The 17,903-nt window shown below is 31.4% G+C and overlaps 1 protein-coding gene across 5 annotated transcripts in view; it reads right to left on the minus strand.

The window, feature by feature from the left end:
* Positions 1-1,156: 1,156 nt before the first annotated feature.
* The window catches only part of LOC139482322 (uncharacterized), a 44,474-nt gene continuing 27,727 nt past the window's right edge, over positions 1,157-17,903 (minus strand). For 3 of the 5 annotated variants that reach the window (XM_071266142.1, XM_071266143.1, XM_071266146.1), the window contains 4 exons: positions 16,451-16,501; positions 14,551-14,738; positions 7,087-7,228; positions 1,157-1,549 (listed from right to left, as the gene is read on the minus strand). In XM_071266142.1, coding sequence (XP_071122243.1) covers positions 1,520-1,549; positions 7,087-7,228; positions 14,551-14,738; positions 16,451-16,501 — 411 coding nt within the window. In that variant the 3' untranslated portion in view covers positions 1,157-1,519. Of the gene's footprint in view, positions 1,550-7,055; positions 7,229-14,541; positions 14,739-16,450; positions 16,502-17,903 lie in introns of those variants that run through there. The other 2 variants (XM_071266144.1, XM_071266145.1) reach the window with 2 other exon arrangements.

Below are 17,903 nucleotides of genomic sequence, written 5' to 3' on the forward strand. Positions count from 1 at the left end.
AATGCGTTTAGTTAAATTATATTTTTTCACTCTTTTGGTCTTTTGGAAAATGTTGTTTGTGCTGTATTTAGACACCTCTACAACAAAATTTGTTACATGCACACAAATAAAAATTGCGGTTTTTATCCAACGCATTCAAAAGGTTTGAATGTTGTTTTCAATTTAGACTTGTTTATATATATACAACTTGTCTAAACATCAACCCAACAATGTTTATATATAGGTGTCATACCACCAATTACTCCCTCAAATTTAGAACGTTTTGAAATTTTCATATCTTAAATTTTATTAACTGATGTACATAAAAACAGTTAAATGACCATGACTGCACTTTTGATCAATTTGAAGTACTTTACTGACACCAGATGAGAAAAAAGGGGGTCAATATTCCTTGACACTTCAATACCTTGTATTTTTTACTAAATGCATTGCAAAATTTGTTGAAAGTCTTTAAAGTAGTAGAACAAACAAGGAAAAATCAGCAAAAACTGATCTTGATATTGAAAGTTTATGTTCCTGTAGCCAAAAATGAAATTTTCAAGTATTTTCTATCAAAGTCATACATTACATTCAGTTTAAATTGAGCTGTGAAATTTTTAATATAAGTCGCATTATGCTCAGAAAGGCTGTTTTTAACTTCAAATTGACTAAAGGATTAAGAATAAAGCAAAACAAAAGATTTCTAATCAACTTTTTTTGTCTCTTTAGGTGTCATACCACCAATTACTCCCTCAAATTTAGAAGGTATGTGAAAGTAGGCCTACTCGGACAAAAAATAGTGCATTTGATGTCATTGTTCACCTAAACTAACCAACAAATTTGCAGAAATGAACACCTCTACAAATTTGTTACATGCACACGAATAAAAATTGCGGTTTTTATCCAACGCATTCAAAGGTTTGAATGTTGTTTTCAATTTAGACTTGTATGTATATATACAACTTGTCTAAACATCAACCCAACAATATTAGACTGTAAGTTCGCTTTGGCAAATTTTTTGTTCTTCCCTCGCCAGGATTCGAACCCATGCTACTGAGATATTGTGACACCAAATCGCCTGCACTGTAACCGTCCCGCTAGACCACCTGGGGTTCAATATATATATATATATATATATACACAATACAAATAAAATTATATGAACAAAAATACATACTAGAAGTTTATATTATTTTATTAGATCATTATTATATATAAAAAGGTTGAAATATATAAAAGATAACAGTCAAAAATGTAATTGTTACCTTCTTTCTATATTACCGCAAACAGCTATCACATTAAGTATGTAACAATATTCTTCAAAATGATTTAGTCAAAACAAATATCATTAAAAAACTACATTATTTTTAACAAATTCTGTTGACGAATCAATCACAGATATATTAACAAGTATTATCAGTAGACCAAACTGTAGTGACATACAACTCTAAAACATCTAAACTTGTCCTGCAATCCATTGATGTCTCCAGTGTGATGACCATCACAAAAATGTGCATCCTCTCAGTATGGACTCATCCTCTCAGTATGGACTATACTTCAGTAAGAAATCCTGCCAAAAAATGACATAAAAATAATTGATGACTGAGTGGAAGGATAACTTAGTTATTGTGATCTCATTTTCTTTGTTATATTCAGTCTATGAAAATTGTGAATCCCAAAATAGTTTCTTTTGTAGAGGAGCAATTTTCTTTTTTTTGTGGAGAAGCAATATTCTCTTATAAGAAATTGTGAATGTGCACAGATTACATAAGTAAAAAGATGTTTTAACAATGAAAATATGTTTGATATTTTAAGGTCCAGAATGTCTTCACATGATAAACAGGGAGAGTCATTATAAATCAATAGAGTCTGAAATCATTCATTACCTACATTTCAAGGTCATTTTAAAGCAAAAGAGTATAGATATATGAACAATCAAAATATTGTTTAAAACAAACCAAAAGTCCTGAAATATGTTCAATTGCAAAATAATAGCATAGCAAAAGTTTATGTCTATGGAAAAAAATGTATTGCTTGCTACATTTTTTTTATATAAATAAATGCTTAATGGAGCTCGCAAGCATAAATCGATTTCTTTTTAAAAATAGGATTTCGCTATTTTTTTCTTTAAATGAACTTTATCATATACTTAATAGAATATACAATAAACAAAAATGTGTCCCCAGTACAGATGCCCCATCCACACTATCATTTTCTATGTTCAGTGGACCGTGAAAATAGGGAAAAACTCTAATTTGGCATTAAAATTAGAAAGATCAAATCATAGGAAACATGTGTACTAAGTTTCAAGTTGATTAATTGGACTTCAACTTCATCAAAAACTACCTAGACCAAAAACATTAACAGACAAACAGACGAAGGAACGAACAGACGCACAGACCAGAAAACATAATGCCCATAAATGGGGCATAAAAAATGGGGTCACTGTTCATTTAAGCTCACAATCTACCTTCGAAAGAAGCATGCATTTTTGTTAAGGTATATTTTTCTGTTGAACAAATAGGAGAAATAAAGGTTATATTGAAATAAACAAAGAACTAAATTACAGAAAATGCCTAAATTTTACAATTGTTTAGTTTAAGTACAGCTTATTTGAAAATAAAAATAAAAAATATAGGTCACATTGTTGCACTAAAGGGAGATAATTTGGAGCTTTTTCAATGATATAAACATTTTAAAAGTCATCTGGGTCCAAAACAAATCTATTTTTTCAGTTGATTTTTGTACCATATCATTCAGTAACAATTATCAATAGTGAAATAAATAAAAATTTTAAGATTTTTTTATATTTTTTTTTTTCTGAAATTTTTTGTTCCCTTGAGCCTCCTTAAATGCTATTCATTTTATTATAACCACAGCTTTATTTTATACAAGGTTTCAGATTTGAAATTACTGCTGAGCATGAAAATTAATTTAAAAGCGTCTTTCGATATTCTTAATTTTTTCTTCGAACATAAATCTATTTGATAAAATTCATACAATGTATATACATTAATTGATGGTAAATAATTGTTTTCCCTTTTTGCTGGAATGTAGAGAGGTAACGTCCATGTCCCGTGCAACAGTTACTGTACATCTGTGCTTGTTTGGAGTGATACTTCGCCATTTATTGTCAGGTTTAGTTGTAAACCATGAGACTGCATTGTCTCTGTAAATATTTCTTTTTCTTAAGAAATAGTAATTCTTTGATGGTGTGGCTATTTGCTGCATGACACTTGAAGTGTAATACCAGCAAATCTTACATAGTATGTCACATCTGGTTGAATACAAAATAGGTTGGAATTTTTTTTCCCCTTGACATTGACAGTTGTAGGAAATTAATCCTATATTTCATTGCAGTAACAAATTTCTGAGTAGTAAACATATATCTTTTGCCTTTTGGTATTTCAAAGCACCATTATATTTTGATTTGTTTTTCTATAAATTATTTTGGAAACTTGAGGTCACATGGTTATTAAAAAAGGGGTGAAAGTTTCATTGGTTCAATTCCAGTGATGTTTTTTTCTTCATATATATGTTATGTAAAATTTTGTTTATAGTACTGGACAGGATAAAACTTAATGCAAAGTATTTCTTTATTTAGAGACAAATTCTGCACAAAATTTTTTGAAAAGTGCAAATTCAACAAAGACTTATTCTGGAAAATCAATGGTGGTAATACACCTTGATACAATCAAATAATTTGGGAAGAATATTAAGTGGCCATATCAATATTCTGCATAAGAACCACCATTTAAAATAGAAATAATAAGTAGAACGATAGAATCGTGTATTACAGACTTATTGAAGGTGGTAAATATTATGAAATATTGATAGGGAAATCCAAAAGTGACCTATTATCTATAAAACTTAGTAAAATGTTCCACTTAATAGATAAATTTAATAACACTCATATTTTTTTTTAAATAATCAAGAATTATCTTACTATACTGCTAAAATTTTTAAATAATGGAGAATCATCTTACTATACTGCTAAAAATTTCCATGTGAATTTCCTTTAGATAAATCTTATATTAACAGCATTGATTGTCCTTAATTTTCTTAAAATTTCAGTTTGACACGTGAAAATCTAAAAAAAAAAAAAATCACATCAAAACGAGAAGTTTTCATTCTCTAGTGTTAATTTGGACCCTGGCCATTTTAAAGGTATTTATATTTCCCACCCCAATATCTATAACCAATTGTCTGTAGTGGCATTTAAGTTTTCAATAAATGAAATATATGCATCACTGGTAAGTCATATAATTTGAGTTTCTGGTTATAATAATTATAAAAAAATCATTTAAGAAAAGCATGCATATATACTAAACTAAGTCCTCTGACATTTTGAAGTGCATTCCATAGTCTACATCACTGTCTGAGTATTCTGTACACCTCAAAATTATACTTCATACAGATAAGTTTCATTTCAACTAATTTGCCTATTGTACTATGTAAATACAAAATACTTGGTACTATCTGTTGGTGGGCTTTCTCAAGTCATAATTTCAGTTGCTATCACTGAACCCTCATTTTCTAGTGGCATTTGAAATTTCCAACCTGTCCTAACAAAGTCATAGGTACTTTACTTTCTAATATGGAATATTAATGTATATCCAAACAAGAATGTGTCCCCAGTACACGAATGCCCCACTCGCACTATCATTTTCTATGTTCAGTGGACCGTGAAATTGGGGTAAACCCTCTAATTTGGCATTAAAATTAAAAAGATCATATCATAGGGAACATGTATACTAAGTTTGAAGTCCATTGGACTTCAACTTCATCAAAAACTACCTTGACCAAAAACTTTAACCTGAAGCGGGACAGACGGACGAACGAACGGACGGATGGACAGACGAACGAACGGACAGACGGACGCACAGACCAGAAAACATAATGCCCCTCTACTATCGTAGGTGGGGCATAAAAATAATGTAAAGGTTGCAAAAATCAATCCAGGAATACAGGATCTCACTATGGATTTTTGAACTTGTTTTATTTTTGGCCATGGTGAATAGTAAGAATAGTAAGAAGAAGATATCTTATTGCAATATACTTTATTATTTTAGTCTCCATGACCTAATAGGGCAATGAAATGTCATTAAATTCAGATAACTTTTAAACTTTTGCTATAAGATGATGATATGTGTGTTCAGTTTAGGCCACGGTTTTTTAATTTGATGGTTTATGAATTTTCTCCATGAAAAAGTCGGGTCGGTCGGTCGGGAAAAAAAAGAAGAAAAAAAATCATCTTTGAAGACAGAAAAATATGCAAAATCAATATATATTTCACCTTTCTAACAATATGTTTGTTATGCTATTTTATCATCATTTCTTAAATTTTAGTTCGATGAAATATTATTGCTCAAATGTTATAAACATCGCATGACATTGTCTAATAAATTACAGTAAAAAAAGGGGGGTGCACGGACAAAGACGAAATTAAATCGTCATATCAGAAACAAGTAAAATAAATTCGCGTAGCTCTTTATCAATTCCAGAAAACTTGGTGAATAATGATCTTCAAGCACGAAAACTGATGAAGATAAAAATGTAAAAACGTCGTACGAAAATAAGTTTCAACACACGTGTTAAAAACCTAATAGACTCGTCCACTGGAAAACGAGATTATCGGGTTAATCTGTTGTCTCGCATTCCCGTTTTTTATCCAAATGGACGATAATTTTTTTATTATCTATGAAACAAGAAAATTCCAAATGATTTGTTAATATTCAGTACTTCAACTTGATGCCTTTACCCTGTCCACATTTGGACAAGTCTATTTCTATGAGATGATGATCTTACGGACTGATGACAAATAAGGGAAACGAACTTATTGTGTAATTGGTTTTAAAAACAAGTTTCGTTCCGCAATATTATTTGCGCAAACGACATTTCAAGGTCAGTTATAATTGATTTGTCTATTTTTACAAGGACGTATATTATGTTAGTTAGTACGTCTGAGTCAGTGACAACCCTACAACGGATGTATCCATCGGATCGCCATCAATGATGGTGATACATGGCTGTGTACATAATGTATATACAACTCGTCTAAACATCAACCCAACAATGTTAGATCTGTAAATTTGCTTTCGCAAATTTTTGGTTCTTCCCTCGCCGGGATTCGAACCCATGCTACACATCCTTGATTTTTAGAAACGTAAACTGGAAGTTTTATTTTTTCACAACAGAAAGTGTTATCAATTTTGTTAGTGATTAATGCATTTCATTTCATAAAAAAAAAATATTTAATTATTTTTCAGGGATAATGCATTTGTTAGGGTCGGTGGGAATAAAAAAGCATGAAAAGTCAATTTTATTTTTATTCTGGAAATCGGAAAAATCGGGTCGGCGGATCCGTAAACCAATAAATTAAAAAATCCTGGCCTTACTGTGGATTCATATATTTTCATGGGTATCAATTTTCATGGATTGAGGAAAACTTGAATTTTCGTGGATATTTTATTTCTTGGTTTTGCCAATCTCTGCATTCCAAACCTATAGAACATTTGTTAAATATTTGAATTCTTGGTTCAACTGTACTCACAAAACCCACGAAAAATGGTAACCAACGAGTCATAATGAATCCACAGTATTCAAAATATTTCAAACTTGATGCATCTTTGGACTCGACAGTTTTGAAAATGGTGCGTCCAGACAGACTTTTAAGAGATCAGGACTCATAGACTCGCTGAGAACCCTGGAGCAGTGTCATACATCAATAATTGCCTTTACTCTAATTGCAATGTCCAATACCTACGGAACAACAAACCCGAAAAGCAAAAAATTTGTATGGTAACTTTATCAATCATTATAACAAATATGTATTGATATCACAAAAATGTCTGTAGACTGTCATGAAATATTAATTTAAGTGTTGGTTTTTTTTTTTTGCAGCATTCTTTGAGAATATTAATTTTTCTTTTTATTGAAAATTGTGTCAATATTTTTGTAAACATTATCATGCAAGTCTCTTGATTATTTTTATTTTTTCATAAAATGTGAATAATATACCAGTATAGATACTTAACCTGATTACTAATGTTTGTTTGTTTGGATAAGTGACTGACCTTGTCATGTTTGTTTGAATAAGTGACTGACCTTGTCATGTTTGTTTCCTGTAAAGCCTTTCAGGAAATGAATATATCTTGCAGCAAACTCAAATACTGTTGCTTTATCAGTTTTATCAGACATACCAGGAACTAGTTTTCTCATCACTTCACAGGCATCTTTAATTCTGGCCCTGAGAGAATAAAAAAGATCACATTTTGTCATGCCTGTATTAAAGATATATCTTATTATATAGTTTTTGGCTAAGGGATTTTCCAGAATTAATTGTATGGGGGAAGGAAGGCACTTTATTAAAATTTGATGGGTGGTTGTTATTTAAGAAAGATTGCTGGAACATTTAAATGAAATATCCAATTTAAAATGTATGCATCATCAGGTGGGGTCAAATAAAAAGTGCCTTCCTTCCTCCCATATATTTATTTTTGGGACAGCCCTAATATATTTTAGAAGGGGAATGTGTCAGTCATGTCAGTATATATATGCTGTATATCTAAAGTAAAGTTTTCATAATATATAATACATGCATCTACCGTAATTCAGAAAAATTCAAATCACATATTCTGTATGTGCATGTTCAAGTCAGAGAGTTCCACCTAATTGATGTGAGTTTCTCTTTCCTTTTAAGCATTTGTTTTTTTCAAGTTTGTTGAAGACATAATGGACATTATTAGTTTTATCATTATGAGTTCTCTCAAAGTCATAATTTTGTTCTTATTTGTGATAGCACTTATAGTTTTATATTTAAAATGCTTCCTCAGCATTTTCTCTTTTCTCTGGAAAAGTGTTTTCTTCCAAACATATTAACTGTTTTCAAGCTGAAATTCTATGTACAACAGTCTTATCAATAGGAACTGAAATACATCTGTGGCCACTATCAAAATCAAATCTAATTCTACATAATCATTGACCACCATTTCAGATTTTTATAAAACTTTCAGAACTCATTAAACTGCATATGAATTTAAAAGTAATACTGTTCAATTCTTTTTTTTCCAAATTAAAAATTGGAAAAGGAACTCAACTATAATATAATGTATGTGAAATCATCACTAAATGCATTTAATTGGAGTTAAGGGCCTTAAGCAGCCTCTTTTAAAATTGAGGCAAAATATATTAGCAAAGCATAGCTAGCCATAAACATTTCGGAGAGGGGCCTGGGGGCCACTCAAGGCCCCCAACAGCTCCAAGAAAAATCACTGAAAATCATGTATTCTGAGCGTTTCCCAGACTCTTTCTTACATTGAAACACAATTAATTTTTAGCTTTTTTTTTTTGGGACAATATTCTGGTCTCAAAGCAAATATATAGATTCATTGTAATTTAAGACTTTTAGGTTTTAAGGACAACATTAAAAGACTGATATGTTGGGCAAAGCAAAAATCATAATTCTCACAATCATTAATACCGGATCTGCCTGTATTGTCTTTAGACTTTGGTGATTTTTTTTATGACTAGATTTATACACTAGTATAGTGACAGTGCAGTATTATTGAGTACTAGTAATGCTATAGTCGACACTAGGGACCATATTGACCTTGTTTTATGGTATTATTGATTCTTTCATTGTTGAAGACCCTTCAGGGACTATCAAGATGAAGAACAGGAATAAAAACCCTGACCGTTGATAATATGTATTTTTTTCTATGCATTGACTTTGTGTGCCATTAAGTCCCATGCACGTTTATTCCATTTTCCTTTATTTTCTGTTAAAGGGTCTGAACACGACTTAAAGCAAGTTTAACCCTTCAATTTAAAAACATGCCAGCTATCTAGTTTTATCTTTATTTACAAAAAAAGAGCCAGTTTTGTGTTCTTTGATATTAAGTTCAATTTTCCATGAAGAAACGTCAATTTTGTTTGTGTTTAGTAGCATTGTATCTTCTTAAAATATTTTCTAGCACAATGTCTGGACATCAGTGGACATGCAACATTGCCAAACCACACATTTTATTAAACTGGTGATATAGACGATTTCCCATGAGAGGACAGCCAGGTGGCTCTGTCCAAGGTTATTGCAGTCACATTGTTGTCCGAGTTTTTTGACATTTTTATCTGTTGTATTTTTTGGCTTAAAAATCGTGTGGATTTATTGGATTAACACTGCAATATATGGCTTCAGTTGACTTGTGAGTATTATAGTGTGCTGATACAAGAAAGTGATAAAAAAATATTTAAGATTTAGATGGAAAAATGAAACAATTACGTCATAAAGTAGGACAATAAATGAACAAAAGACAAACCAGGGTACAAATAAGACACAAACAATAGAGCATCTACACTGAAATCTAAAAGTAAAATAGAAACATGGATCAATAATTACATGCAGGGGTGACATGAGAGAGTGAAGAGAACTTGTTTCTTGCAAGACACTTGCCGTGAAAACAATTTGAAATTCCAAGGATAAGTTGCTAGAAAAATCAATTATAGTCTTGGTATGTAAAATGAAAAAAGGCAGTGACAACGTTATGCTGCAATTAATTATATTACTAATAGTTCATGTTTTACTATCATGTTTAAGATTGCAAAAGTGAATCTGATGATCCCTAATATTTTCATACAAAAACAAGAGGCTCTCAAGAGCCTGAATCGCTCACCTGAATTTTTTTGGTTTAATCTCTCATCAATGATTATTTTGGCTTTTCAATTTATTTAAATGTTCTTTGAATCGTCCTATTTTCTTCAAAAGCAAAAAAAAATCATTTTCTCCTATGTTCTATTTTAGCCATAGGAGCTGTTTCTTGACATACAAGGAAATGAAATATAAAATTTATACTAGATACTCTGAAACTCTGAAACTCATTTAGCCTAAGTTTGGCTGAAATTGATACAGCAGTTTCATAAGAGAAGATTTTTTAAAGTAAGTCAACATGATGAACAAATTGTGAAAAAAGTCTTTAAAGGGCAATAACTCCTAAAGAGGTCAATTGACAATTTTGGTCAAATTGACTTATTTGTAGATCTTACTTTGCTGATCATATTTGCTGTTTACAGTTTATCTTTATCTATAATAATATTCAAGATAATGACCAAAAACTGCAAAATTTCCTTAAAATTACCAATTAAGGGCAGCAACCCAACAATTGGATGTTTGATTCATCTGAAAATTTCAGGGCTGATAGATATTGACCTAATGAACATTTTTACTCCATGTCAGATTTGCTCTTAATGCTTTCGTTTTTGAGATATAAGCCAAAAACTGCATTTGACCCCTATGTTCTATTTTAAGTAACGGCGGCCATGTTTTTTGACGGATCAAAAATCAAAGCACACACTTTGTGCAGGATAATCTAAGGAACAACCATGTTAAGTTTTAACCAAATCCATTCAGTAGTTTCAGAGGAGAAGATTTTTTAAAGTTAGCAAATATGATGAACAAATTGTGAAAAATTGTCATTAAAGGACAATAACCCCTTAAGGGGTCAATTGACAATTTTGGTCATATTAACTTATTTGTAGATCTTACTTTGCTGATCTTTTTTGCTGTTTACAGTTTATCTTTATCTATAATAATATTCAAGATAATGACCAAAAACTGCAAAATTTCCTTAAAATTACCAATTAAGTGGCAGCAACCCAACAATTGGATGTTTGATTCATCTGAAAATTTCAGGGCTGATAGATATTGACCTAATGAACATTTTTACTCCATGTCAGATTTGCTCTTAATGCTTTCCATACCTGCCAACTTTTGAAAGTGCTCATGGGGGTTTTTGTGCGCGAAAACAATTTCAAAGGTTACAATACTTTGCGACAACTATTTTGCGCGTGCTGTTTTGTGGTCTAGAAAAAGTGTCATATTTGTAAGATGAGCTTACATGACTTTTTCTTAAGTTTATTTGCATCATTCTAGTTATAATATATCAGTAGAAAAGATGAACATGTGGCTGCAAGACCAGGAATTAATTTCATGTGTAAGGATATTAAATAATTGTTGACTTTTCCAAATTAAAATTATGCACAAAGAAGGACCTTTATCAGGTTGGGAACAACACCTAGTGGTAACCCCTCAATGTAAGGACATTAAAAACCACTTTTTAAGTAAAAATGAGCACATGATATTTATATTATTTGAAGAAACTTTTCCCAAAGAACAATACACCTTATGATCTATCTGGTATTATATGGTCAACACAAAGAATTTTTATATGTTCTTGGCCTTATATATCTTCTTTATTTTTCAAAATAATTGGACCCTTCATTTAGAAAAGTTGTTCTAAATATAAAGTCAGAATTTCCCATTTTTAAGTTAAAAAATCAACATTTAGTGATTTTTCTATTTTATTTTTTAAAAGAGTAAAATGCCCCCTTTACTAAGGGAAATCCCTCATTTAAAAGATTCCTCATGTGGGGGGTTTTGTTTTGTCCATGTGAAAAAATAAAGAATAGTACATTGTACTTTAAATAATTTGGTAATTTAATTGAATACAAATTTTATAACATTTGTTACAGCAAGTGTAATATCAATGAATTAGTGAATAAACTACTATTTATTATCTTTATGGTAGTACTGCATCATTAAAGTTTGTCTATCAGTCATGCTTTTATTCTTGTTCTGTGTAAAAACCTCCTTGCAGGTGAAAAATCATTTGCCATGTTCACGATTTTAACAGAGGAAAACAACACAAGTTCAAAATCTAGGATGTTAGAATATTCTTGAGAGAAAACTTTTTTGATTGGCTGATTAATTTGATCATGAGAAACATAGAATTTGATTGGCTGAACACAATTGTATTACATTGGACACAGTTCAAAATCGGGAACAATCATATTTTTCGTGTAGATTTTTACAAAATCGTCTTTTACAGGGATTTTCACGATCACGATCGTGCAATCGTGACAAAGGGTCAAAATCGTGTAGTACACGCCTAAATCGTGAAAGTTGGCAGGTATGGCTTTCGTTTTTGAGATATAAGCCAAAAACTGCATTTGACCCCTATGTTCTATTTTAAGTAACGGCGGCCATGTTTTTTGACGGATCAAAAATCAAAGCACACACTTTGTGCAGGATAATCTAAGGAACAACCATGCTAAGTTTTAACCAAATCCATTCAGTAGTTTCAGAGGAGAAGATTTTTTAAAGTTAGCAAATATGATGAACAAATTGTGAAAAATTGTCATTAAAGGACAATAACCCCTTAAGGGGTCAATTAACAATTTTGGTTATATTAACTTATTTGTAGATCTTACTTTGCTGATCTTTTTTGCTGTTTACAGTTTATCTTTATCTATAATAATATTCAAGATAATGACCAAAAACTGCAAAATTTCCTTAAAATTACCAATTAAGTGGCAGCAACCCAACAATTGGATGTTTGATTCATCTGAAAATTTCAGGGCTGATAGATATTGACCTAATGAACATTTTTACTCCATGTCAGATTTGCTCTTAATGCTTTCGTTTTTGAGATATAAGCCAAAAACTGCATTTGACCCCTATGTTCTATTTTAAGTAACGGCGGCCATGTTTTTTGACGGATCAAAAATCAAAGCACACACTTTGTGCAGGATAATCTAAGGAACAACCATGCTAAGTTTTAACCAAATCCATTCAGTAGTTTCAGAGGAGAAGATTTTTTAAAGTTAGCAAATATGATGAACAAATTGTGAAAAATTGTCATTAAAGGACAATAACCCCTTAAGGGGTCAATTGACAATTTTGGTCATATTAACTTATTTGTAGATCTTACTTTGCTGATCTTTTTTGCTGTTTAAAGTTTATCTTTATCTATAATAATATTCAAGATAATGACCAAAAACTGCAAAATTTCCTTAAAATTACCAATTAAGTGGCAGCAACCCAACAATGGTTTGTTTGATTCATCTGAAAATTTCAGGGCTGATAGATATTGACCTAATGAACATTTTTACCCCATGTCAGATTTGCTCTAAATGCTTTCGTTTTTGAGATATAAGCCAAAAACTGCATTTGACCCCTATGTTCTATTTTAAGTAACGGCGGCCATGTTTTTTGACGGATCAAAAATCGAAGCGCACATTTTGTGCAGGATATACTAAGGAACAATCATGTTAAGTTTCATTCAAATCCATTCAGTAGTTTCAGAGGAGAAGATGTTTGAAAAATTGTTAACAACGACGACGGACGCCAAGTGATGAGAAAAGCTCACATGGCCTTTTAGGCCAGGTGAGCTAAAAATAAAAAATTTGCACATCCATAACTTTTCATTTTTTATTTTAAAACTAGTTTTCTTGAAGGAATTTTTATAAATTCAGAATGTAAGTGAATAAAATGCCCTTTATTGGTCTTTTTTGTTTTAAAATGAAAATTCTATAATTTTTGTAGATTCCATTAAAAGTATGCTTGTATCTGTGGAAAATTAAAATACCAGATTTTGATTGGCTTATACAAGGGAGACAATTAACTCTATCCCATGAATGAGCGGGAGACAATTCTTTTGAATGTCACCCTCTGGTGAAGACCAATAAAAGAAAATCAATAATTTAAAGGACAATGAACTTACAACAAGTAATTACAGACAATGCTTTGGCACAGAAAGTTTTCATTGATGGTTCTAAATTTGTACAAAATTTCATAAAATTGTGACACTGACAAAATTTATGCAGGTAAACTTAGTTTACAAAAAACAATGGTGGTAATATTAGTCAGAGAACCAAAAGTAATGTTTGAGTTAAAAATTAATGCCATCTCTGCAGAAACAATCTGAGACTGAGAGGATAATATTTCATTCCAGTCAGCAGAATATACAGGAAGATGTATATATTTTCTGTTATATTTATGTCAATTTCATTGAAAGATGCAGCATTTTCTGTACCCAAAAATCATTCCAAATATACAATTTCACATTCATTTCAGCAACAGAACTTGATGAACATGAACAATTTGAAGAATGCAAGTAACTTATATTTTCAAGTAAAGTTACAATCGAGTTTGATTGTTAGTTATGAAACTTTGCAGAGAAAAAGATCATTGTACAACGTCTTGAAACTGATCATCAATTCACATAAAAAGCATTGAGTACATTATTGTGTCTCCTGTAAGAAATTATTTTACGGGAGTTCAAACAGTCAATGCTATCCATCTTCCTGTTGGACCTAAGTTTCACTTTTACAGAAGACTATATGTGTTTTAATAACTGAACTTCATGAGTACATGTGCAATCCTTATCAACTGAGGTCACACCAAAATTGAAGGTATATGGATCTAAATGATGTTAAATATTTGACTTGCACCTTACGGTAACTAGTTTTGAGGCTTATTGACAAAATTGAACCAACCTGAATGCTTCTCTTTTATTCAAGTAAAACTTTTCACAGTGATCCCAAGTCCCCAAGCTTTCATTTCATACTAAAATTACCCAAATATTCCCACAATTGACAAAGATACAGCTATGCGTAGGAACTATTTTGTTTAAAATATGTACTACTTTCTTGTATGTTCTTTCCGACCAGGCTTGAATTAGTGGTTCTATACCTAAAGAATTCTTGTTAATTGATGAGTTAATGCACCTTTAATACCTTCTCTTTCTTTCTTTTAGATTATGTTGTTCTCTGCTCTCCTCCCCATTACCACTGTTGATAAACATTGGTGGAAAATCTAAATCTAGTTCTCCTGGAGACTTAGAACTGTCAGGTGACATATTCTCCTTTTCTTCTGTTTTGTCTGTCACAGGTTTGGGTGACTGACTGGAACTTGCATCTGATTTCTATCAAAATATTAGAATAACATGATCTAGTGACAATAAATACACTTCATCAAACAATTCAAGTATTGTTCCACAGAAGTATCAGGCTGATATTGAATGATTACTGAAACATGATATTTTTTTTCATATTCATTGAAAAATTTGTGTTATTTTGTATAAATTAACAGTATGTTGTAATATAAATCCTATCTGTTTCTGAAATCAGAAGAGATACAAACAATTCATGAAAACTGCTGAAAGCATTTTTGAATTATTGTCCAAAAACTGGAAAATCCCCCCTTTTTAATGAATAAAACCCCAAAACTCAGAAACTTAAAACTTAAAACTTATAAAAATAACAAGAGGCTGTCAGAGCGACAGCAAACCTGATTTATTAACATTTATTTGTTTCCTGGCATTTTTCAATATCAAAAGAACCATAACTGATGAAAGTGAAAATCTTCAATATCAAATTTGACCTCCATTTTGTCATCAGTAACAATATATTTCAATTTGAAAAGCCTTGGTTGAATAGTTCATGAGTAAATTCACGGACACAACTGGAAATCTCAGTTTTTCAATCTTTCAAGAACCATAACTCCTAAACGGTAAAAGTCAAAATTGTCATTATTGTTCTTGATCTCCATTTTGTCATCAGTAACAACATATTCTAAACATTTGAAAAGCTTTGGTTGAACAGTTCATGAGTTAATGCACTGACACGACTGGAAACACCATTTTTCAATCTTTCAAGATCCATAACTCCTGAACGGTATAAGTCAAAATCATCATTATTGAACTTGACCTCCATTTTGTTGTCAGTAACAACATATCAAAATTTTAATAGCTTTAGTCACATGGTTCATGAGTAAATGCATGGACAACATTTGCCTGCCGCTGGTCGAACAGCCAGCCCGCTGTACATCCCCAAATCAATAACTAACATTTTTGTCACAAACATCTGGTTAAAAAGAGATCTTACGTCAGTAAATGTAAACTATTTACCAAAGTATAATGAGACCTGCTGAAAGCATTTTTGAGTGATTGTCCGAAAACTGGAAAATCCCCCCTTTTTCAATGAATAAAAACTCACAACTCTGAAACGTATAATCAAAAATTTATAAACAATGAAAGGGAGCTCACATCAATATATATATAAACTATTCACCAAATTTAATGCAAATTGGTTTTTAAAGCATTTTTGAGATATTGTCTGAAAACTGGAAAATCCCCCCTATTTTAATAAATAAAAAAAAAACATAACTCGGAAACATAAAATCAAAACTTTATATAAAACTTCAATAGATATAAACAATTCATCAAAGTTTCTTGCACATTAGTTAAAATGATTTTGAGTCAATGTCTGACATGTTGACAAAGGACGGAAGAACAGATGGATAAGGTATACGATATTATGTCCCGTATAAAAAATAATCCCAGGAGCTTTTCAATGGCTCATTAAGGGCACAACCAATGTCACATACCGAACTTGAACAGAACTGGAAGTCACATGGGACTGCCACAATTTAACAGGTCAAAAGGTCAGTTATATTTTAATTAAGGTCTTTTAAAAATTACTGATAATTTTTGCAGTTTATAGGAGATAGATTAGCAAGTTACCACAAGTAACATGGCTCTGTAAATGTGTTTCTTTTTAAATTCAATTGTTTTGAGTTTATACATCTCTATTTTGCATGTATTGCTAATACTTAAACCAGTTAAATGAGACTGACCTGTAAGGTGAAGTTTGGCTCAGATTTCTTCGACCAATTGGCTACCTCTGGCTAAAATGATAAACTGACCTGGTTTTTTTTTGTGTTACTTTTTAAAAAATATATACAAAACAGAAAACTTTAAAGATTTATCTCGTCATACCTTTTTTAGTTTCAAAGATATGTAGGACTCGGAGGTGCCATGGGGACGCTGAAGTACAATGGTCACGCTGAAGTGTGATTGTCTACGCAGAAGTGCGATGGTCCGTACGCTGAAGTGTGATGGTCAGTACACTGAAATGAAATGGTCCATACGCTGAAGTGCGATGGTCTATTTGACGCACTATCGCTAGTTAACCTCCTTTCTACAGACTCATCATTAAAAGTATTTTTTTTCATATTTCTTTTTTTAATTTACATTCATTATTGTCTCTGGCTGGCCTTAGTTCAGTTACTATTACTAAATGAGAGTTTGTACTCTTTGATTTCCTACATGTGGACATTTTATCTAGGCCTATGCGTTGTTTATCTATAAGTGTTTAATGTATACATAATAATTTTATCTAGGCCTATACCTTGTTTATCTATAAGTGTTTTGTGTATACATAATCATTTTATCTAGGCCTATATGTTGTTTATCTATAAGTGTTTCATGTATACATAATCATTTTATCTAGGCCTATACCTTGTTTATCTATAAGTGTTTTGTGTATACATAATCATTTTATCTAGGCCTATACGTTGTTTATCTATAGGTGTTTCGTGTATACATAATCATTTTATCTAGGCCTATACGTTGTTTATCTATAAGTGTTTCGTGTATACATAATCATTTTAAATAAAAATGTATGTCTGCAAAATAGAATGTATTGAGAGAATGTTACGCACCATCGTACGTTAAACAGAATCGTTTGTAGATTTTCCCTATCCACCAAAAAATATTCCCTGTTTCGCGTACCTGTATCATGTCAGTAACTGTTAGTAGTCTTTTTTTATTGAGTTTATCATTGTCGTTTTGCTTATACAATTATAGTTAATTTTATTACCAATTCTGACACCGGACACTAACTTCTTTTAAACTGAGTTTTATTGTGTGTAATTTTTAAAATGTTTTGTTTAATCTACATTGACCTTTGGTGAGTTGTTGTCTCTTTGACACATTCCCCATTTCAGTCTCCATCAGATTTGTGTAGACCATCGCACTTCGGCGTAGCTATCAAGAAGATAGCGTCATAATGACACCATCGCACTTCGATGTGATAAAAAAAGCACTTCAGTGTCAAACCATCACATCGCAGCTTGACCATCGGGGTTTGGAGTACAATCGCAGTTCAGAGTCTTACAGATATACACAAGGTGAAGGTGAAGGTGCCTTGTCCCTATGACTTCAAGAGAAATAACTCTTATAAGGGTTGATAACAAAATACTTTTTTTTTTTTTATAATTTGCATAGCTATAGTGTTTCTGTACATGT

The sequence above is a fragment of the Mytilus edulis genome, chromosome 7, assembly GCF_963676685.1.
Source record: "Mytilus edulis chromosome 7, xbMytEdul2.2, whole genome shotgun sequence".
In the NCBI taxonomy this organism is placed as follows: domain Eukaryota; kingdom Metazoa; phylum Mollusca; class Bivalvia; order Mytilida; family Mytilidae; genus Mytilus; species Mytilus edulis.